Below are 24,255 nucleotides of genomic sequence, written 5' to 3'. Positions count from 1 at the left end.
AGGTAGTCTTTAATTATCATTGTTTGTTTTTTTATTCTGAGTACACAGGAGACACAAAAAGATTTACAAAAAAAATATTTTGAACCATAGCAAGTCAGATGTCCAGTCCAGAGTCAAGGCAAGGGCAACAAAATATTTCAATTTTGTTTTCTACTAGGAATATAGCTATGGAACTTAATTTAGTAGATCTTAACTCAGCACGTTCAGTTATAAAGATGCAGGCATACGGCGGTTTATAACATGACAGATGGTGTGATTAAAGGGTGTGAAGACTCGCGCACAAAGGAACGCCTCATGCCGGTAATCTGACCTAGTTTCGAATGAGGTGTAACAGAAGTGTTGGACACCACCATCGATCCCAGAAAATACGCACACAGCTTGCTAACTTCGGTAATTAGAAACTAGGTGTACAGTCAGTACATACAGCTGCGGTCAATACCCACAGCACAGTAAAAAAACGGTATAGCGATGGACATCTCAGGTCCAGCTAAAGATAACAAGGTATCACGTTTCATTACTGTCTGAATTTTGTAGCGACAAGCAGAAAACTTCACTTGCAAGCAACGGAAAGTTAACTTTTTCAGAACGCGGCACGCGGTTTGGGGCGAGTCTTCAATGCCTTTAATTTAGTAGATCTTATAAACTCAGCGTGTTCAGTTATATAGATGTAGGTACACAACAGTTTATTACCTGACAGATGGTGTGATTAAGATAGCTGTAGGAGTACCTTTGCTCGCTTTTATTTATCATCAAAGTTAAAACAATTATGAAGGATGTCTTAAAAATGAAATGATCCTGCTTTCCATACAAGAGAGAGATAGTGAGAGAGTGAATTTCAGAGAAAACTTCATAAAATTCCCCTTGAAAGTATACAATGCTTCAACCTAGAACTAATTACCCGTATGGTATTGTGATATGTTTTTACTAAACTTTCCCTGAGTGGGAGGATTTAAGGACTCTACATGCAACACTAATTATCTCTCAAAGTGTAGATGAGATATGCTGGTATCACAGAGAATAATAATGGGCAGTGCTGCTATTTGCAATTGAGCTACCACAAAATGTTTAACGGCAATGAAGACTCGCCCCAAACCGCGTGCGGCCATCTGAAAAAGTTAACCTTCTGATGCTTGCAAGTGACATTTTTTCTTGTAGCTACAAAATGCAAACAGTAATGAAACGTGAAACCTTTTTATCTTTTATTTGGACCTGAGATGTCCATCGCTGTACTGTGTTGTGGGTATTGACCGTAGCTGCATGTATTGACTGTACACTAGTGTCTAATAACCGACGGTAGCAAGCTGTGTGTGTATTTTCTGGAATCAATGGTGGTGTCTAACACTTCTGTTACACTTCATTTGAAACTACGTCAGATTACCGGCATCAGACGTTTCTTTGTGCGAGTCTTCACTCCCTTTAACCAGTCGCTTGGGACAATTTACTAATGCTAATACCACTCTATACTGTCCTCCCATAGCATGCTTCAAAGCACTAGTACTGACAGTACAAACAGTTCCTAAAACCTTTGATCTGATTCTAATGCTAATACCACTCGATACTGTCCTCCAATTTAATGCTTCAAAGCACTCGTACTGACAATATGAACAGTTCCTAACCCTTACTCCGATTCTAATGCTAATACCACTCTATACTGTCCTACAATATCATGTTCAAAGCACTCGTACTGACAGTACGAACAGTTCCTAATATTTATCTGATTCTAATGCTAATACCACTCTATACTGTCCCCCATATCATGCTTCCAAGCACATGTACTGACAGTACAAACAGTTCCTCACCTTTATTTAATAGAAAAACAAATGACATCATACTGCTCATACTGTCAGTATGAGTGCTTCGAAGCAGGAGAGGAAAATACAATATAGAAAAAATTGTCCCCACTGTGTGACTTCACTTTACCTTAATGAATGAACAATACTCATCCACTAATTAGACTACTCATTACACTAATTACTCACACTCATTACATTCTCATCACACTCATTATCTTACACACTCATTACGCTACGCTACTTCATTACACTACTCATCCACTAATTAGACAAGTTTACTAAGTAATAATTTAGGTTGCATTTATAATGGTAAGCAGCGACAACCTGATTGGTTGATTCAGACTATTTGCTGCATTTAGTAATAAATTTGAAATACTTCTTCTCCTATTGTAATTACAATTATCTTACATGAATTGTATGGAACACAAGTTTAATTTTCTGTTAACAAGATAAACAATATTCTACAGCCATTTTCTACTTCCGAAATTTTAAAAAATTTACCTGATTAAGTTATTTCCAATCGGCACTAAACGTCCGTATCTGACGACCCCATTGTCAGCGGTCATGAAGGTGGCGTACGTCACAAACAGGCCACCGGCGGCACCAGTGTCGAAAGCATTCTGACTGATGGCATCAACCCACATCCTAGGATTAGCAAATTCACCTGTGGATGCATATCAATCAAATATTAGAGAATCCTTGACCGGATAATTACTGATCAGGCTACAGATGAGGGGGAATTAATAAGACATATGAGGGGATGGGGAAGGGAGGAGTGTGGGGAAGAGAGGGTTGAGGGGAAGTGAGGGTTGATGGAAAGGGAGGAGTGAGGGGAGGGAGGGTTCAGGGGAAGGAAGCAGTAAGGGGAAGGGAGGCTGGAGGAGTGACCGGAGGGGAGGGTTGAGGGGAAGATAGGGTTGATGGAAGGGAGGAGTGAGGGGAGGGAGGGTTCAGGGGAAGGAAGTAGTAAGGGGAAGGGAGGCTGGAGGAGTGACGGAAGGGGAGGGTTGAGGGGAAGATAGGGTTGATGGAAGGGAGGAGTGAGGGGAAGGGATGGTTGATGGGATGGGAGGGTTGAGGGAAAGGTAGGACTGAGCGGAGGGAGAGTTCAGGAGAAGGGAGGGTGGAGGTGAAGGGAAGGGAGGGTTGAAGGGAAGGGAGGATTGAGGGGAAGGGAGGGTTCAGGGAAAGAGAGGGTTGAGGGGGGGTTGGGGGTTGAGGTGGGGTTGAGAGGAAGGGAGGAGTGAGGGGAGGGAGGGTTGAGGGAAATGGAGGGATGAGGGTGGGTGGGTTGATGGGAAGTGAGGAGTCATGGGAAGGGAGGGTTGATGGGATGGTAGGGTTGAGGGAAAGAGAGGACTGAGCGGAGGGAGGGCTCAGGGGAAGGGAGGGTGGAGGTGAAGGGAAGGGAAGGGAGGGCTGAAGAGAAGGGAGGGTTGAGGGGAAGGGAGGGTTAAGGGGGTTGAGTGGAAGGGCGGGTTGAGAGGAAGGGAGGAGTGAGGGGAAGGTTGAGGGCAAGGGAGGCAGAACACTCATAGCTTGCCATGAAATGTATTCTATCATTATGTAGCACATTTATATTTTACATACACCAACCAATCAATTACTGCAACTCCCTACTGATAATTGCTGTTATAAATTTTGATGACATTGTTTTTTTTTGGGCATTCAGTAAGTGTCGTCAAGATCAAGGAGTTTTTTGTCTGGTATAAATTTGTAGATTTTTCTTTAAGACTCCAACTTGTTCCGAAATATCAGTTGCAGCATGTTTCATTGACATGTTTGATGTTCAGGTAAATAATGCACATATTCTGTATTTTTTGTGCTCATAATGGCATGTGTATACAACCAAGTTGAACTGAAATGTGCAACCCAAAATATTTGTACCTTTTGTACCCTTTGCCCTTTCCTTGACATTGGCCAATAATGTAGTAATTCTAAACCATTGCTATCGATGTGTTTGTTGAGGAGAAATGTAAGCGGATCGTAGTCTATCAAATTACTTGCAATCATGTTTCCCTAGATATTGTGACTATACCAGTAACTTTACCAACAGATATTGAATAAGGGGTTAATCAACGGTCTAGCGTGCGTTACTCACAGGATTAATGCACGATCGGGGGATAATGCAAGCGATGCACGAGGGCGGAGCCCGAGTGCATCCAGCGATAGCACTAACACCCGGAGTGCATTAATCATGTGAGTAACGCACGCTAGACCGTTGATTAACCCCGTTCATTCATACACTACCATTTGTGTGGGGGAAAATCATAAAACAAAACATTTTTGGTTACATATAACCAAAGATTTATTAAAGTGATGCCCCGTAATTTTACCGTGCGTTACTCACAGGATTAACCACGGTCAGCTGACCTGAATGGACCGATAGGATTTAAGAATCTTTACTAAGTATGAATGAACAGTGGATTATGTATACTGACATGGGAATACATGCCAGAAGTATTTGAACTCTATTACCCCAGCAGTTTATAACAATTGAAATCTGGCAACCAAAAATCTGCCATCTGCTAAGATCCCTCAAATCAAGGGCATACCGCTTAAGAAGATTTTACAGGAAACTCATACAAAATTTGGATGACAGAATCTAGTTTGGCACAACATTTTTGCAATTTTTGACATGAAATGCCATCGACTTACTATTTAAAGTAGAATTTAAGATTCAATATGTCCAAAGTCCCCCCCAAAAAACGAGAAATAAATTGAGTGCTAGTTAAGATGTTTTTAAAGCTGTTCGAGTTTATCAACAGAGTTTCCTTTAATAGCATACTTAATGTCTGGAACGATCCTTTAAGGCAAAGTTGATGCGTACAAAGCCATTCTTTAACTCTGTGATTCATGGCATGATTTCATTATAAAATTAAATTGATTTTTATTTGTGACATATTTCTTGTTTAGTGGTTCTCATTATCTTAGTGAAAATTAAATTGCTGTATCATTTCAGCTGGTTTGACGAATGATGATACTGTCAGCAAAAAACACATCGCTTTATGTATATATATATATATATATATATATATGTATATATCTATAAACAATCAGCATGCATAGCCTAGTGTTTAGGGTGTCCTCATATAAAGCGGGAGGCCCGGGTTAGAATCCCGGTGGAGCCTGGAAGATTTTTCACTGTTCTGGGTTTCCAACTCACTACAATTTCAGTTATATATATATATGTATATCCCGTAGAGTAATATATCACAACAGAACTATTGCCCAGTATGTGGTATTAAACAATATCTTTATATTTGTGAGAGCGTGTTGGACAATTGGCTAAGGCGTCGGACTTGTGATCCAAGGATTGCTGGTTCGATTCCTACCTAGTTTATTACTTAGTGTCCTTGGGCGAGCTGCTTTATATCAATTGCTTCTCTCCACCCAGGGGTTAAATGGGTACCTGTGAGGTAACTTGTCATTGGGCGCAGTATATAACTGCTGCCGACTGGAGGGATTGTCTCTGGGACAGGTTATCATTGACCAGGGGTATAATAATAACATCTGTAAAGTGCTTTGCAACCTATCACTGGTGTAAAGCGCTTATATAAACCAAATATTATTATTCATAAATCATGATCTAATTTACCCCAATCGGGTGAAAACATGAAGGCGATGCCTCTGCCTGCGTACTCCAGGGTCAGACTCCAGACGAAGGTGATGAATATGAGGATGAGGAAGAACGGTACGACAATAGAGTTGACCAGCTCGATGCTCTTGACACTCCATAGGACAGAGAGAGATGCTAGCAGGATGGAGATGGCATGAAACAGGACCGGCATGTAAGAATCCTGAGAGGACAAAGAATCATGGGACAAAAGCAAGGACATTTGAAAAGAAATATATAAAAAAAAAATCAGACTGACAATGATAATTTGTAACAACTTATGTCTTAAAGTAACAACTTTTGTCTTAAAGTTGCTCAGCTTGTAATCGGTGCTCAATTACCATCGTTAGAGTACTTGTACCATGAGAGGGTCTGCAATAAATTGAAACATATCATGCAAGACCTGACACACCCTTTGTTTCAGCACTCTAATTACAACCGCTCTGGACTGCGTTTTTGCCAACCACTTACACTTAGGGCCCGCTACAGATACTCATATGTGCCTAATTCTATCCATATATTTAATTCACAAGTGAGAAGATAAGTTTCTTATTTGTAGGACTTGCTGTATATATGTTTGTATTACTGTTTGTGTATCGCAGTCTATTGATACTTATACTATTGATTTTATTTTTATTTTATTTTCTTTTTTCGTTTACGACCTGTGTAAGCCGAATTTCCGATTGTGGACGATAAATTCAAATTCAAATTCAATTCAAATTCAAATTGATGTTAAGGATGATCTGATGTATTATGTATTTTATATTTGGCAGAGGATACAACATTTAAAAGGCATGAAGCAGTTGGTGCTAACTGTATGTTTATATATAGAACTAACCCACTATAATGTACACCCGGATATAGGCCATGCATATCAAAACCATATGGTCCACTGAGGATTACTGAGAAGCATTGCCCAATTTAATTTGTCACTCATATGTTATCAGAGTATGGCAAAATATGCTATGATATACTCTGTTTGCTCATTTCCTTGTTTTTCGGGTGGTTTCAGTTTCCTTTTGTTAAAGGCATTGAAGACTCGCCCCAAACCGCATGCTGCCCTCTAAGTGAAGTTTGCAAGTGAAGTTTTCTTCTTGTCGCTACACAATACAAACAGTAATGAAACTTGATACCTTGTTATCTTTAGCTGGACCTGAGATGTCCATCGCTGTAACGTTTGTATACTGTGTTATGGGTACTGACCGTAGCTGCATGTATTGACTGTACACTAGTGTCTAATTACAGATGGTAGCAAGCAGGATAGATGGTGGGGTCTAACACTTCTGTTACACCTCATTCGAAACTAGGTCAGATTACCGGCATCAGACGTTTCTTTGTGCGCGAGTCTTCAATGCCTTTAAAAATCAGTACAAGTCAATAGTGCATGCCACTGTGGCTATTAATAGCTACTTTTCCCAGCCTCAAACCAAAGAATGTCCTAATATTTATTTTTCTTCTCTTGTTATTTTCTCTCCTTTTTTTGTGTGTGCTTTTCTTTATTCTACTGTGGTCTCACTCATCTTCAGTTTAAAATCAAACATTTAAAAGTAACTTTGCCTTTTGTGCAGTTGTTGTCAGTCCGTATACCTTCCTCACTCGACTGAACAAATACTCTATAAATACTGTGGCTACTAGGTACTAAAGTTGCAGGCATAAAATTTGTACAGCACTTTAGACACACATTTCTACATAGACTTGAATTACTATGCAACAGGCTAGAGTCACGTCTCTGTGTGACTCTTATTGATAGGAATTCGAAGTGTCTGGAAAACAATATTTTCAGACTTGGACAGAATTATGAAATAACTTGCTTGGTATGATGTTTATTTGGTGAAAATATCTAAGAGTTATTGCTTTTACATCGATCATCTACTATCTTGTTTTTGAAAATATTTTGCAAGTTTCGGTAAATATTGTCTGCAATCGACGCACACTTTATGCAAATCGATACACAAAAGGTTCAAAGTGAAATTAGTTTTTAGAAATTTACTTGTGCAAAGTCGTAAAACATCTGGAGACTTTCGTCCTGCGTCTCTGGTAGAGGTTGGTAAAGGAAGATGATGAAATAGTAAAAACACCAGCCGAGCACCACAGCATAGTATGCGCTGAAAAATACAAATGAAAAGGAGAAATGCATGGAAATTATCACATGTCGAGTCTTAAAATTTGTTACCCTTAGAAAGGAAAACTTTAAATTTCCAAATGCAGGCGTGGAAACACCTGCAATTATTACTGGAAAAACCCTAGGATTTTATGTGAAAATAGGTGATGTTGACATGCTGAAAACAGATTTGCCAGTTTTCATCCTTTGTCACCATATATTACCAAAAAACATTTTGTTTTTTTGAGAAAATTTTTGGAATTTCGGGAATGCAGAGCTTTTAGTTGACTCAGGAATCTGTGACAACCTATAGTAAGAAAATGTTATGTTTGAATCAGCAGGGTTGTCTGTGACAAAGAAATTTCTTTAAGTCTATGTATTCGAAATTTTCATGGATTCAATTGTCTCAGGTTTTCTGCAGGAATAGAGGTCAAATACACACTTTCATACTTTGTCACACATATGTCAAACCTTCGGGTTTCCACACAATTTGTCACAATTTCATATGTTTTAGTGACACATATGAATATGTGTGAAAACATTGGATTTTACTTGTGAGGCAGTTGCAATTATTGGTTCCAAAAGCTTTATTTTATTCATCATAGCTATACTTATTGTGGTCACTGTGTCCTCGATGTTAAGAAGTAGTACCCTAAGCAGACTCAGTCAGGGACAGTAAATTAGTAGGTCACAATGACATTACAAGTATGTATACTTTTACTGATGGAAAAGTAATGTTAACAGGTCTTACAGTGGTATCATTTAGTATGTGAGTAGCCAACCCTGCTGGAAATGGTAATAGTGTTATCATGTCACTGTGTCCTCATAAGCGAACACTCATGTACAGTATACCGAAAATACATCAGTTAGGTCATTGTGCACAGAAACTGGACAAACCATAGCAAATCTGAGACGGGGACAGTAATGTCATTAGGACACTGCATTCTTATATTAGCAAGTCAATATGGCCACTCATGTACAGTACTGACACATTATATGCATCAACTGTACTACAGCAACCAGAGGACAGTAATGTCATTAGGACACTGGGTCCTAAGTCAATATGGCCACTCATGTACAGTATTGACACATTGTAAGCATGAACTATACTATAGCAACCAGAGGACAGTAATGTCATTAGGACACTGGGTCCTAAGTCAATATGGCCACTCATGTACAGTATTGACACATTGTAAGCATGAACTATACTATAGCAACCAGAGGACACTAATGTCATTAGGACACTGGGTCCTAAGTCAATATGGCCACTCATGTACAGTATTGACACATTGTAAGCATGAACTGTACTATATAGCAAGCATGGGGACAGTAATGTTATAAGGCCACAATGACATGATCAATCAGACATAAATCTGTTTTATGCCTTTGGCTATAAATTATGAGTAGTATTCATTCATGATTAATTCCAGACAACAACAAAATGCATGATATAACAGCTGCATAAATTAACAGACAACTAGTTTGATTAAAAAGTGTAATATATGCAATTTTTATGCAAGGAAATCTCACCTTATCCCCACGGATACCAGGGCGATCCACGCCCCGCACCAGGCATTCTTTGGACCGAGGAGGTTACTGAATGAGAGGATTGTGGACCTTTTGGTGTAACGGCCTAATCCATACTCGACTATAATCATAGGTATAGACCAGAGAAACAGAAACAGCAACCATACGATCAGGAACTGAAGGCAACCTGTAGGAGAGGACATATGTATGAACAGTTTCAATTCAATTTCTTTATTACAAATTACAAAATTTATAAATAGGACACATAATAAACATACATAAAACACGTAAAAATGTACGATCATGAAAGCATGAACAAATAAGAAAGAAGATGGAGGATTACAAGGTTGAAAGATTAAAAGGATTATAACAGAGATTCTAAGAACCCATTTTGAATTTAAATGGTTGCTCTGTAGAAGAATGAGTTCTTCAAAAGCATAATTCTGAAAGTTGGCAAGATAGTAGGATTTCGTAGATTGTACTTGGTGGTTCTATTGCACAGAGGGATCAACTCGGAGTGAAGTGGGTGATCTTTAGAACTATGTATATTCTTAGCTAGTCTTATGAATGCATTTTTAGCAGCAGTGTTTACTTTACCAACCAGGCTCTCATAGTCGAGATTAAATATATTTGAGCAGTATTTCAAGAAACTTCTGATTCTTTTCTTGTCATTTTCAAGTAGAAGGTGATACTAGACAGGAACTGCATACACAATCACTGGCAGAATTGATGAGTTGAAAACCTTGTCTCTTACATTAGAATGAAAATAAGGAGTAATGTATGCCAACGTTGATACAATATAATACTTATATATATATGTATGTATATATATATATTGAAACTGTAGTGAATTGGAAATATATATGTGTGTGCTATGTATATGTGTGTATATATATCACAGCTGGTGAACAATTTCATGGTAATTGCTCTAAATCCACATGAGGACAAATTATTAAAACTGTCATATGTAATGTTACTCGACAATTAATATGTATATATATTTCTTTGGGGGGATGTATAATTTTTCGGATTATTAACAATAATTACTATTATGTAAATTTATGAATAATGGAGAATTGACTAGGAAGATTTAGGCAATGGAAAAGAGGAAAGAAAAAAATTATTTATTAAAATTGCTCTTTTCCAATGACTACAATTGACGTTGTTTGTTAGCTGTTGGAAAACACTATCGTTCTTATTGCTCGGATCAAGACACAGGGCCATTAATGTACAGCCTATCGTGTACTTTAATAGCATTAATTCCTATAGCAATAGGGACGTCTTATAACACATTGTACACCAAAACTTGACACAGATTTTAATGTAAGTAGTGTTTACACATAGCTGGCATGTACATGACATGTCTTTTTAAATTCCCTAAAACCTGTTCTGATTTTGGGAATGTACAATTTAACGCTTACAATCATACAAGCCAATCTCAAGCCAAAGCAATTACAACCTCTGTCCCATAGGCCTTAGTATATAGGATTGATCGATGACCAGCCTGAATAGATGTAAGCCTATACTGCAAAGTTACAACCTCTGTCACACAGGCCTTGAATTTCTAGAGGTTAGTCTCTTGCTGAAACTTGCAAGTGCTGCAAAAAAATCTGCTTGAATGCTGATGTGTGGAAGTTCCCACTTCCACACATCAGTTATACTAGCTGTATCACATTGTATTGATAACTGTTCTTAAGTATACTAGGACAAAAATGCAAGTTTGTTTCTGTTTTTCCACTGGCAATTAAACAGCACAGTGCAGAACTGCAGGTATTAAAATTAAACCTGAATTTACAGGCCTAAAATTTCACTCACCCTCCATCCCACCAAACCCCCTTCCTGTTCCCCAATAAAAGGAAGTTTGAATAAAATGGAAGTTTGACAAATGAAGAGCTTTTGGGAGTACATGGTTTACCTGTGATGCTATTCGCCTGTTATTCTCAAACCCTATGGACCATTTAATGTGTAGTCTAGTATTTACAGTAGTTAAGGTTTTCTTCAACAAACCTCAAACACAGCAAAAATTTGTAAAAATGTGGGGATCGACAAACAGCTTCATAAAAAAAATATCCTTTCAGTTGTTATTTACTAGTTGATATTTATTATTGTTTCCAAAATTTATTATTTTATCAAAAAAAAAAGGCCTTTCAGTTGTTGGGATATTATGTACAGCTCTCTATTGTATTACTAATGCAGTACCTAAGAATTATACTCCAAAACAATAGGACAGTATATATGCACACACCACATCACCACAGGCTACCTATATAGATAGCCTGTAGTATAGATATAGCCTGTGTTGATGATCCCCGGACATAGATATGGACATAAATGCTGTAGTTTTTATACTCAAATCTTGTCTCTATATTCTGCTGGTATTATCACACAGGTCTACATAAAAGTTGACAACACATGTTGTACAAATCCTGGGTTTTATATTATATAGTACAATATATGTATATGAACACAACAGCTGTCCAAACTAAGATACATTGAAAATGAAAGATCATTTTTATTGATTTCTAGTTTGGCTTCCAGGCAATTCAGAAGAATGAGCTGTATTTATATAAAAATATAGTGGGGTATTGTATATTGCTTAGATACATATCATCATATATGTTAAATTTTACCTATATTGTTCATCTTTAATGGTATCAATGGTAACATTTTGAGCAGTTCGTACACATAGAATTTTCATAGCAATTTTACCTTGACAAATGTTAATTAATGAATGAAACATTTTGAACGGCCCTCATATTTCTATTTAGTTCTGCCAGAATGATGCATGTTAAGTTAGTGGATGAACAATATATAAATATATATGCACGCAGTAACTTGTTGGATGTGGTACCATGCAATATGCATATATATTTATATAATGTACTACATATTGGTTGGTCAAGGCTGGTAGCTACAATTGTTGTATTGTATCAACAGGATCATATATTATTTTAAAAGCAAATCAAAAGGGCCAGTGTTTTATTGATGGTTTGGGTACGCAATTACAAACTTGTATCAATTTGATGATTATTTCAACTGCAATCGTAGGTTGTATGGTTTCTTCATTTGGTGAAATAAATGAACCTACTTTAAAGGCATTGAAGACTCGCACACAAAGAAACGTCTGATGCCGGTAATCTGACCTTGTTTCAAATGAGGTGTAACAGAAGTGTTAGACACCACCATCGATTTCAGAAAATACACACACAGCTTGCTACCGTCAGTAATTAGACACTGTGTACAGTCAATACATGCAGCTACGGTCAATACCCACAACACAGTGTACATATAGCAGCGAAGGACATCTCAGGTCCAGATAAAGATAACAAGGTATCACGTTTCATTACTGTCTGCATTTTGTAGCGACAAGAAAAAAACTTCACTTGCAATCAACGGAAAGTTAACTTTTTCAGAGGGCGGCACGCAGTTTGGGGCGAGTCTTTAATGCCTTTAAGACACAAGAGGCTCACTCATCAAAGTGGCTGGACTACTTAGTCTAGCTTTAGCATATGACTGATCAGCTTTAACTGATCAGCTCTGATGTTCAGAAAGAATACAAAACCCATTCATATTTGAAGAGTTTTAAGGGCTCAAGGAGGATGTTGTTGTTTAATGAACTTGTACTTAAAGGAGATGTATTCGTACAATTTCAAGTTTCACTCAGAAAGTGCATGCCTCAAGTGGGGACTAAAATTGCCCTCAAGATATGCTAACTATAGCTGCCCTAAAAACTCCTTTAGGATTGAAAACCTGAGGGTTGTTCTATACTTACAGACAGTCTAGTCTTATGTGCAGGTATAAGTAACATACATCATGCATGCCCGTATGTTATAATCTCAAATGATACATTGATGGAGTGATATTTGCACTTTGGGGTTTTAAAAATACAAAACAACCTTGAACATTTGTCATATTCTAATGATTGCAGTATTTAGCAGCTATACATGTTTTTGAATTTTCCTTTCCAAATTTCAGCATAAACAATATATTCACTTTTTCTATACATCTCTTATATAGTCTTTGTTGAATTACCATTTAGTTTTATTGACTAGGGTAAAGGAGGCCTATATACAAAAAACTACAGACATGTTTTAACACGATTAACACACAACTGAACAGTGATTTATGCAAGTTTAGCATGTTTCTACATGGAACAGGAAATTTATTATTTCCTGTGATATCTCTATAAACGGCACCATTAAAAGCCAAATATGTATGTTATACACAGACTGTGGACATTGCGCAATGATTGCGACGTACCATATAGGATGTGACGGCTATTCATCTCATTTTATTTGTGTCCACAAGAGACTTGAACGGTATACACACACAACGGCTCAACATAATTTTTACAAATTATGAGCAATCCACAAGCTCCATAGATGGGGGCGAAATATGGGGGGGGGGTCACCCTGGTATGAGTTGATGGGCCAGAGGTTTTAAACTGTGTGAATATTTTTTTTAATTTTTTTTTTATTAATTTTGAGTTTTGAGTGTTTTTTTTTAAGTTTAGATGGAGCTCTTACGAACAGATTATTATGTTATGAAACAAGCATATAACAGGGAATGTATTGAAAATTTGCTATTTGAACTGAAATAATCTTGTGTAACAATTTAAATTGCTCATATCATATATAATGTATGATTATATGAGTTCTGCAATGCAAAACATACCTGCAATAATTTCAACTTCGCAAGTATATTATTCTTAGAGGACTTTTTGCCTAGTTAAGAGCCGTAGATTTGATATTAATACTTGGCAGACTGAAATGTGATGAAACCAAATCGTACGATATAACACAATATGTGTGAGCTATGTAGGGGAAACCACCTTCAATACAGCAACCTTCTAAACATATACAACAAAAGTATAGTACACCGAATCAAGTCAACCCTCCTGAACAAACGCATACATAGTTATGCACTAGTCTGACTCATACATACACGAATACTTACAATAGTTAATCAATAAGGAGGGACAAACGCTGTACCACAATAGCTGGTAGTGTAGAATGTGTATTAAAAAGACTATACAAATATAAGTTAGTCGTCGGACTACCATGTAAAAATTTCCGTCTTCCGATAACGCTAGCGCTCAACTTCCAAAAACATTTCAACTGTATACTAATTACTGTAATGTTTACTGTACATATTCTAAGGCTCAGCGTGAAAATTAATTGTGCACATTTTTTTTATCCTTTTTTCATATGGTATGTATGACAGTGACTAATGGAAAGTTTATGATATACTGTATGTTAATACAGACAACTTTTAACTATAGCTTCAACAAGAATCAAGCAACCGGGGGAAAGGGGGGGGGGGGGAATCAGTCCCTCAGACACATTCAGGCCTTAAAATTTTTGTAAATATTTGCTTGTTAAAATATCCCAGTGAATTTTTTGCTGTTTACCAGTGGCAAAAAGTCAGAGACAATTTTTTCTACAACAATTTTGTTTTACAAGTAAAGACGTTTAGAACGTAAACACATGGTAAGGTCAGTTAAAGTATCTACCTACAGGCAAGACTTCCATACAGCACAATACAGCCCTTTACTACTACTATTTAATTATCAGCAAATATTATCGGACTTCTCTCATAAGCCTGGGCGGTTTTTAAATGACCTGTGTTGCAATTCAGGGCAATGCCTGATTTTAGCCGGTAGAATTTTGAAGCACTAATTTTAATAGCAAATGGCTAAAACTTGAGAAAATCTGGGCTGGAAAAGATTGAGACAGATGAAGTAAATTAAATCAATTAAATGAACCTGCCATTCATAACAGGCCTAGAATATCACCACTTAAACACAGTTTGCTAAAAAAAAAAGCCAGTGCCGCCCAAAATATCTATCAGCAATAAATCAATGCCCAGTTGCATTTTATTTGAACTGATGAATAAAGATATATTTATTTAATTTGTGCTGGACAGAAAAACTGCCGGTGATATATATATTTTTTTTCAACTGGTAAAACGGTGCAATCCACTTGCATATATTGCCCCAGTAAATAGCCTGTATTTTTGGAGGGCCTCCTTTGTATTCTATTGTTTTTGTGTCATAAAGAGGCACTGCTCTTAAAAGCTCTTCTTCTTCAGTCCTCCTCAGCCTAACTTAATAAACTATTCACCATTGTATTTATATTATGTATAAATACATCAAACTCAAACTCAATTAACTCAGCTCACCTTCCCCGCCACTGTTGTTGGCAAGGATTCTGGGAAACCGCCATATGTTACCGGTCCCTACCATGCACCCCACGCAGCTTAGAACCAACCCGACAGAGGTCCTGAAGGTACCCTGTGGATTTGATTCCTGTGGAGGAATAAAAAAAAAATTAAAAATATGATCATAATTGCAGATATATGGAGGAGGATAAGTCTGAAGGAGGTGCATGACACCATAACAATTTTAGTCTATGTTGATTAAATTCATGTTCAATTGGATGATTTAAGGCACTCCATTATTTCGATCTAGTTTAAATAGAACACAAATGATATCAAACTACCGTAACTGCGTGTATTTCAGTCTCCAAGGTAAACTACAATACCAATTTTTTGTTTTAGATCTACAGTATTTGTTACTGTATATGATTCATTTGCATATAATAATATAAAAAATTGTTTTGGAAAACTTGATGGAAAATGCACTTTTGGCCTCCTTGAGCATTCTGGCCTTACAGCCACTTTACACACATAACCAATAGGCCTGCCATACAAAAGCATACCTTACATCATGCATACATTTTCCAATTAGAGAACTATTTGACTGTGTTAATTGGCTGAATATATCCCACTATCCATTTGCCATAGAACCACTTCCCCTAGATTTTGTAAAATACAAACAGTGAGATTGGCACAAACTATTTTGGCACTGTTGGGGTATACATTCCCCCTCCCCCTCCCCCCCCCACCATCCCCACCTCTCCCTATCCAAATGTTGACCTACTGTAATGTCCTGGTATAAATTTCACAACACTTGCTTGGGATCGAGGGAACATACGTAATATCGAACATTATTTAAGAATCTTTATTTTAAAACTGTTAACAAGGTTGGAAGCAAGAATGCGAGCAGTATAACATTTTCTCCTTGATGAAGAAGTTAAGAAACTGATATTACCAGCTAAATGAATCCTTTGAAAGGGACTTAAAGGAAAGGGTTGACAAACACGGGGTTGGCTAATCAGTGCATGTGACGCTGTGTGTTGTATGTATGTATTCGTGTGTGTATGTATGTATGTATGTATGTATGTATTTTAGATCCTCCTGCAAGCAGGAACTCGCAAAGAAGCCATCATTGGCTTATAAATCAAAGCTGCAAGCTGACTGAAGTCAGTCTCTTAGATTCATATTTAACGTCCATGATTTTGAATTGTCAACAACTCTGTAACTGGACGACATACATTAATCTTGGAGTGACTCAAACTCGGGACTAGCTTATGATTTAATGGCACTTGCGTTAACCACTGAGCTATCACTCCTAAAATCCTGTGTTTATCCTGTACACTTTGCAGTACTTGAATATTGGTGTGAAATATTTGCTGGATGATGGCAGGTATACAGTAAAGGTATGAACCAAATTTCTGCAGTGACTAATAATAGCCATCAAGGTGAATTGTTAATTCCCAATATTTAAGTGCTAAAGTGCAGCTAGTATATTTAAAGCAGCTGTCCATCTGCAAATTTGGATAATTCTTATCGGTACTAACAAAACAGTCCAAGGCCTATATACAGGCATTTACAAAAATGGAAAAAATTAATTGTAACCTTAAAAGAGCTGACATAGTGATGTAGCAGTAAATTGCTTGTTAAAGGGGAGAGGGGGAGGGGGAGGGGGAAGGGGGGTTGTTAACTGCTCCAGTCAGCTCTAGTAAAACACAACTGAAGCTTCTCCGTCCCCCTAAATTTGCCAATAACGTGCACTTTTAAACATATTGCACTTCCAGAAATGTTTGCCCTCAAACATTCAGGTTTTGACATTTTATCGTCATAATTTGACGACATTACCGAAGAACTTTACATCCAACCGGCTTTAAAGATGTCAATGTTCACTACAGCTGTCGTGATTACAAATAGCCATACATGAGCTTCTGTATATTTATATACCAAAACAGATGTGTGAATTTGTATGTATGCAATACCAAAGCAGTGATACGATCGATAGACAGTAATACTGTACCTCCATGTAGAATCGTTCATGTTCCACTGTGATACTTAAAATGATTACATATATTAATTTAGACAGCATGTATGTGTATATATATATATATATATATATATATATATATATATGTATATATTTATATAGCCTGTATACAAATACATATAGACATGTATATATTAATAAATGTCTATGTGTGTACTGTGTATATATATATACAGGGCATAGAATGTCAGATGTGTGATTGTATTTGTATAGTCACTTAAGTATACATTACTGTACACATAAAGTGATGCCTTAATCTACTAATTAAAGTATAGTAATTCTTCCATACAGTCTGTTGCCCTTTAGATTTCCATATTCATCAGATCACTGTAAAATGGAAATATTTATACTAAACACAATTATCTACTGTATAGTGCCTATATAAGTTAGCTCTGAACTTTAATCTGTTGATTATAGAAAGATTGGTAAGATAAATGCAGGATTATTGTAGATGGGATCAAAGAGCACAATTTATGCATTTATGATAGTGCTGGGTTTTGACCATTTAATGGATGTTTATGATGTATATATATTTATATATATATGGATATATCATTATGCAACAGTTGCTAATTTGTACCTTTCAGAGAATAATTTATGTGGTGAAAAGAAGCTAAATGAAGTAAAATAACAAATTCATCACAAATGTTAGGGTGTATTGTCAGGGATGTGCCCAGGATTTCCTGAGTGCGGGTTATACTGATCGCCGTCCTGGGGGAGGGGTCTAAGAGGAGGGGTGACATTTTTACGTACGTGGTGCACTCGCGCTACAACTGCCAGCCTGACATTGACAAGGGCAAGTTGTATACAGAGGTAGTGTAGTGTGCAGCCTGACATTGACAAGGGCAAGTTGTATACAGAGGTAGTGTAGTGTGATACTGCAACTGCTGCAGATTAAAGCCATGCCTATACTCCATATCTCCGCACCTGTGTTTACGTGAATTTGACAAATGGGGGAAACGAGGATACATGTGGCCCAATGTATGTTGAATATAATGTTAGGAATGTCGCGAATTTAGATGATAATAGTGCTGGGCGGGATTCACGATTTTTAAGAGTGCTGGAAGGTAATTTTTAGTGCTGGGCGGGGCCGCCCAGTGTCACCCAGCGTGGGCACATCCCTGATTGTATATCATTTTTGTAGGCTACTAAGCTAGATGCACAACCTTATGAAAGCAATTCAAAGTAATTCTATAAAAAAATCCATAACGAACAAACCTCAAAAATCACTACTCAAAATGCCAATTGATGCTATGTTATTCCCGGACAAGTATACCCAATATGACATTATATATAATGTTTATTACTCCATGTACTAGAGCTGACAGTACATGTACACCATTAACAATTAAGTATTAACTGTGTATAACAATATGTACAGTCAGGATAAATGAAAACAATCAATTTTATAGCGCTACATTTTGCTGTGCTTCTGAAGCAAACTTGGGCATGCGAACCGCATATGTTCTGTATAACTATATTAATTAATTTCCCAGCGCAATGCACTGGTTATTTTCACAGTTTGACACCCCCACCCACATGCACTATGGGTGTTGCCATTGTTAGAACAGTTGTTTTTCATTAATTAGTACTATAAAAATACAGTGCTACAAGCTCTTTCATAAAATTGCTAAATAGCATTCATCATGAGGTAAGGAGAAGAAGTGGAGGTAGTAGGGGGGGGGGGGGGGAGGTTGGTTCTATGGGAAAATAGTGCTGGTGAACTACTTTGCATGTTATTGCAGGTTCTTAAATCTTATAAAATGTTGTTGACATACATCCAACAACCTAGAATTACCCCCTAAAAGGAAATGGATTTTTTTTTGTAAATGCTAGATACGATTCTGTTAAATGGCTGCAAAAACCGATGATCCTTTTTAGTTTTTCTTGTTTTAGGGCAGCTTTCTAATCTTATTGTATCTATGATAATCATTCTGTAGTTCAGTGCTGTTTTTCTATATTTTTCATATTTCTATTAAATTCTATATTCCACTGAACATTGAAGGCTGCTCAGTGTTCCAGTGCTATTAAAGTGTGTTACCATCAAGAGAGAGATCTATTGGTTTCATCTACAGTATTAGTCTGTTTAAAAATTCCATAGAACTGACAAATTTGTCTAAATTGCACAACACCTCCCAAATTTAATTTTACAGTCACTTACCAATTAGCATATATCATATATGTATACCAATTTCATTTTATTCATTTCATGGATTAGGCCTGTTGCTCAACACCAGTGCATTTTACTAGAACTAGGTTGTAATTTCTACTTTGAGCAAGGTTTCACACACGTGTGAAGTTTTTGTAAATATAAATTGATTGTTTACACCATCATCAATGCAGGCTGATGAGAACAACAACAGAACCATTCCCCCGACCTTAATAAACGACACAGCTACTGTACAGTGTGTTACTATAGTCATATGTAATTTACCAACACTTAACATTTTGAAATATCTATATTTATATTTATATCATGAAATAAGTCTTGATTTTTTTCCTCTAGCCTATATAAAATCTATGAATTACAGTAGAGTTATGGAGCACTTTTAACATCCTGGATAGTATATTTTTTAGTGTTACATACTGTACATAGCAATCCAAAACTGACATGCAATGTAAAAAAGTGTATTTATTTGTAATGTTATGTCAATGCATATACATTGAAGCTTACAAAATAATTTGGCATGCTTTCAGAATCAGCTCTTTTTTAACATTTTTCATTCCACTGTTATGGCCCTTGATCAAGCTGCAGGTACCAGTAGTCGAACTGTACTGGGCCAGTGCAAGGGCAGAGTAGAGTATATACAGGCATGCAGGTACATGTAGGCAAACTGTACTGGGCCAGTTGAATGGAACAGTAGATTGTGCAGGCCTGCAGGTGCTATGCCAGTGCAATGGTAGATCAGTTTATATGTGTATGGAGGTGAATGTAGGCGAACTGTACTATGCCAGTACTGCAATGGTAGATCAGTTTATACGGGTATGCAGGTAAATGTAGGCGAACTGTACTATGCCAGTGCAATGGTAGATCAGTTTATATTGGTATGCAGGTAAATGTAGGCAAACTGTACTATGCCAGTGCAATGGCAGGGTAGATTATACAGTTACAAGCTCTTGTTTTAATTTTGAGAATAAAGACAGAGGTATTATTCCTGTTTCATATTTGTTCATATATATAATAGGAAATATATTTTCAAGTTTAAAATAAAATAATATCACATATATTGCGGAACAATTTTTTATACATGGATCCTCATTTCTATTGATGTCTGTCCCTCACCCCACAAAAATTGCTCTAACTTCTTAAAGTGATATGCAATATTTTATTTTAATCCAAGGTGAATATTCAACAGTATACATGTACATAGGAATAAAAATCCTAATACTCTAGCATATTTTGGCATAGCAATATACGTGCATTGATATCCAGCCATCATGTGAGGAATGGAATCGGATAACAATCTCAGCATTGGCAATTGCTCTCAATACTTGATTTCTGAAGGACTTTTCACCTTCACTCTTAAGGGTCCTTAGATCATATCCATGACTGCCTCGTTACAGTTTTACGTTGTGATGGTATACCCTCAATCTTACAGCGAAAAAAATCCCTTAGCTTTTAACTTTGATGCTGGTCAGGGCTTTCCATTGACCAGTGTAACATCACTACGATCAAGGTACTACATCAGGGAATAGTTTATCCTGTATCGAATCACAAATGGCTATGCAAAATGGTCAGGTTGCTACACAAACTGTGCAAAGATGTATATATAGTTGTTTTTGTACACTGTATGCAGGAATCATAGTATTTCATGAGAGACAAACTTCAGTGTCTTCAAAATTAACTGCTATGTACACATCATTTGGACACTAAATTTTTTCCCTGCACGTAGATATAACCTTCCTCCAGTGTAAATATTGTGTATAACTTCAGATTATTATAATTATAGCATTCTTTATAGCTAATTACAGTAAAATGTTTAGTATGTCAGGCTGTAAAATTTGGGCTATTTTGTTATTGTTCACCAGTAAACAAAAATGGAAGCACCTTGCATTTTCCTACCAGTAGACACATGCTGCTTGATGTATTAAATTTAACCAAAAAATGCCAACTTTGGTGGGGAGATGATTTGGCAAGAAGATTTTTTTTTGTTAATGCAAATTTACATTTTGTAGCATTTGTTTGGTGTCTGACGAGGACCCATGGTCAAGAAGGAACAGTTAATTGTCCTACGTACCAGAGAAACTAAAATTTCTGATTACAAACTCTTAAAGTTTACGGCAGTCTTAACTAAAAAGAAGTAAGCTGAGTAAAAATAATCTCAAGAAAAATTGTTTTTGAAACATCTGGCACGGTCTTTAAAGGGAGTGAAGACTCGCATACAAAAAAACATCTGATGCCGGTAATCTGACCTAGTTTCGAATGAGGTGTAACAGAAGTGTTAGACACCACCATCGATCCCAGAAAATACACACACAGCTTGCTACCGTCCGTAATTAAACACTAGTGTACAGTCAATACATGCATCTAAGGTCAATACCCACAACACTGTACATAGCAGCGATTGACATCTCAGCAGGGATTTGTAATAGAACTCCCTGATCTCAGGTCCAGATAAAAGATAACAAGGGATCACGTTTCATTACTGTCTGCATTTTGTAGCGACAAGAAGAAATCTTCACTTGCAAGCAACAGAAAGTTAACTTTTTTCAGAGGGCGGCACACGGTTTTGGGTGAATCTTCAATGCCTTTAAAGTTCTAATCTATTTATATTATATTTGGGAAAACACTGCACAGGACCTTTATATACTTACAGGAACAGAAAGGATTCATAATTAAAGGTTTCATTGAAAATAGTTTCTTTCTCCAACAGAATTCCCTATAGACAGAATACATGAGAATCACAGACATTGACAAAACCAGGACAGGACAGGACTCATAGTTCTACTGTATATAACCATGTCATAGCTTGGTTTTTAAATTATTTTACCTGTGAAGTTTCTGGCATCTTCTTTGAACAGGTGCACTCTTCATCAAGTCTCCTTGCCACCAAGGTTTAGTAGGAATTGAAACAAACAGTTGGTTCAGGTATAAAGAAAGCAATCTGAATTCTTTATAGAACTATAAATGTAAGCAGAAGAAAAGATACTGTTAAATTGTAGTACACTTAACAGTGACATTCTGCTGTGCTCAAAATGTGTCATTGTGAACATTACCATATACTAGAATTTTGCAGGTGGTCTTTCCCACATCCCTTAAATGTTGACAAATATTTCTGAAGTGAAAATATTATCATGGGGGAAACCTGAAGCCTTTTTAAACTGGTTTTAAAAAATAAATGTAACACAAGAAATTGTACAACAAGGAAGCACAACTAAAATTTTGCCCAATGTATTACTTACTTTTAGAATTTTACTACACTGTTGTAACAAAGGCTAGACTATGACTTAGTTACAACTAAGTGATAAAAATATGCAGGCATATAAATACCAGACACTGTACTAAACAATGTACATGCAACAATAACAAACTAGGAATTAGGATACTGTTGAAATACTAGAAAGATGAAGTGGAATGAGGTGGGGATTGTTGGGGGGGGGGGGGTTGCTGGCATATGGAACCAAGGACAAGACTAGATTGTAAAATATTACACACATACTCTGCATATTGCTAAACATTGTTCTGATATATCTCCAGAGTCATAACATGTATCCTGTTTTTTTTTTAAATCTCTTCCTCAATATTCCTGTAGGCTACCAACCCTACAACAACATTTCTGATCACATCTAGCCTAGAGGCTTGCAAGATTATCCTAATGTTAGGAACTTAGGCCTAGCTAGGTCTAACTTAGTCTAGTAATTTCATTCATGCAATTCATGTGCAAACATTGATATTTTTTCGTCTTAGCCAACGAGTATGTTATGTGTCTTGTTTTTAGGCAAATTATTTACGCGTATCAAATATGGATTATGTGGCGTTAATTCCAAGTAATCTACCGGCCATACAATGACGATTCTGCTTTTCACTTCTGTGCCGCCTGATATCAATTTACTCTTGGGCCTAACCATATGAAACCATTAAGCACATATTCTTCCGTCAGCTTGAGTAACTTTTGTTAGGACGTAACTTTTAGGTTAACTGCAGAGTGCAGACCTGAAAAGTGAATGCTTAAACTAAAGTACTTTTACCTGTCCACTAACAACCTAGTCACGTTTCAAAAGAGACTTCATAGACGGAAGAGTAACGGTTGAGAGAATTATTTTCTTTCGCTTCGGAATGCCGTCAGTCGTTTTCGAAGTAAATTTGCGTAAATTGTTTTTAAAAGTAACTAAGCCGTAATTTGCTTTTTGCCTGACGGTAGCTGCTTCCTGTCTTGTATTTGGCAGTGCAATATCATACCTGCAATGTATACAGTGTGTGCTTAGCGTAATAAGTACAGCGGGCGACTGCTTCCATACACGGCTGACGGTCTCCTGCTGACTATAATCTTCATACAACTGTGTACTGGCAGACGTATGTAGCAGCAATATGACAGACGTCATTCCTATATCCAAATCGAACACCTGTCGGTAAAGGGCATGCTTAATTGGTAACAAAATATGAAAGTGAAACTACTTAATATACAAAATGTGTTTGTTTGAACTATTACAGTCGAGTCGCTGCACTAGTGCAAGGGCGCACATCAACGGAGGTTTAAAAAATAAATGGCGACTCACGGAACTGCGCCATAATGATATAGCCCAGGGTTGTCCAACCTACGGCCCGCGGGCCACAGTCCGGACCGCCGCAGGGTTTGCATCCGGCCCGCCAGAGATGCTCTACGGTGTGAAATTTTAGTGAGCAGATTTATTGATAACAATTTGAAGCTATATAATCAATCATACGAACCTTCTGGGTCCAAAAAATACAGGTCAGTTTGTGTGACACTCTCAGCGAAGGGGGGGGGGGGGCTGGACTTTATTCGTCTGTTTTATCAGGAAGGAAAATAAATCAGTGCGCTCCGCGCGCAGTGCTCACAGT

General features: G+C 37.1%; 1 protein-coding gene across 1 annotated transcript in view; it reads right to left on the bottom strand.

Moving 5' to 3' along the window:
• Positions 1–23,725, bottom strand: part of LOC139984749 (uncharacterized sodium-dependent transporter HI_0736-like) — a 36,265-nt gene extending 12,540 nt beyond the window's left edge. The window contains exons 1-7 of the mRNA XM_071998780.1: positions 23,424–23,725; positions 22,226–22,356; positions 15,218–15,344; positions 9,041–9,224; positions 7,400–7,514; positions 5,392–5,593; positions 2,295–2,457 (exon numbers count right to left, since the gene is read on the bottom strand). Coding sequence (XP_071854881.1) covers positions 2,295–2,457; positions 5,392–5,593; positions 7,400–7,514; positions 9,041–9,224; positions 15,218–15,344; positions 22,226–22,243 — 809 coding nt within the window. The 5' untranslated portion in view covers positions 22,244–22,356; positions 23,424–23,725. The remainder of the gene's footprint in view (positions 1–2,294; positions 2,458–5,391; positions 5,594–7,399; positions 7,515–9,040; positions 9,225–15,217; positions 15,345–22,225; positions 22,357–23,423) is intronic.
• Between the last annotated feature and the right edge of the window lie 530 nt (positions 23,726–24,255).

Source organism: Apostichopus japonicus, chromosome 17, assembly GCF_037975245.1.
Source record: "Apostichopus japonicus isolate 1M-3 chromosome 17, ASM3797524v1, whole genome shotgun sequence".
NCBI lineage: Eukaryota > Metazoa > Echinodermata > Holothuroidea > Aspidochirotida > Stichopodidae > Apostichopus > Apostichopus japonicus.
This window is presented reverse-complemented; position numbering and strand designations above follow the sequence as displayed.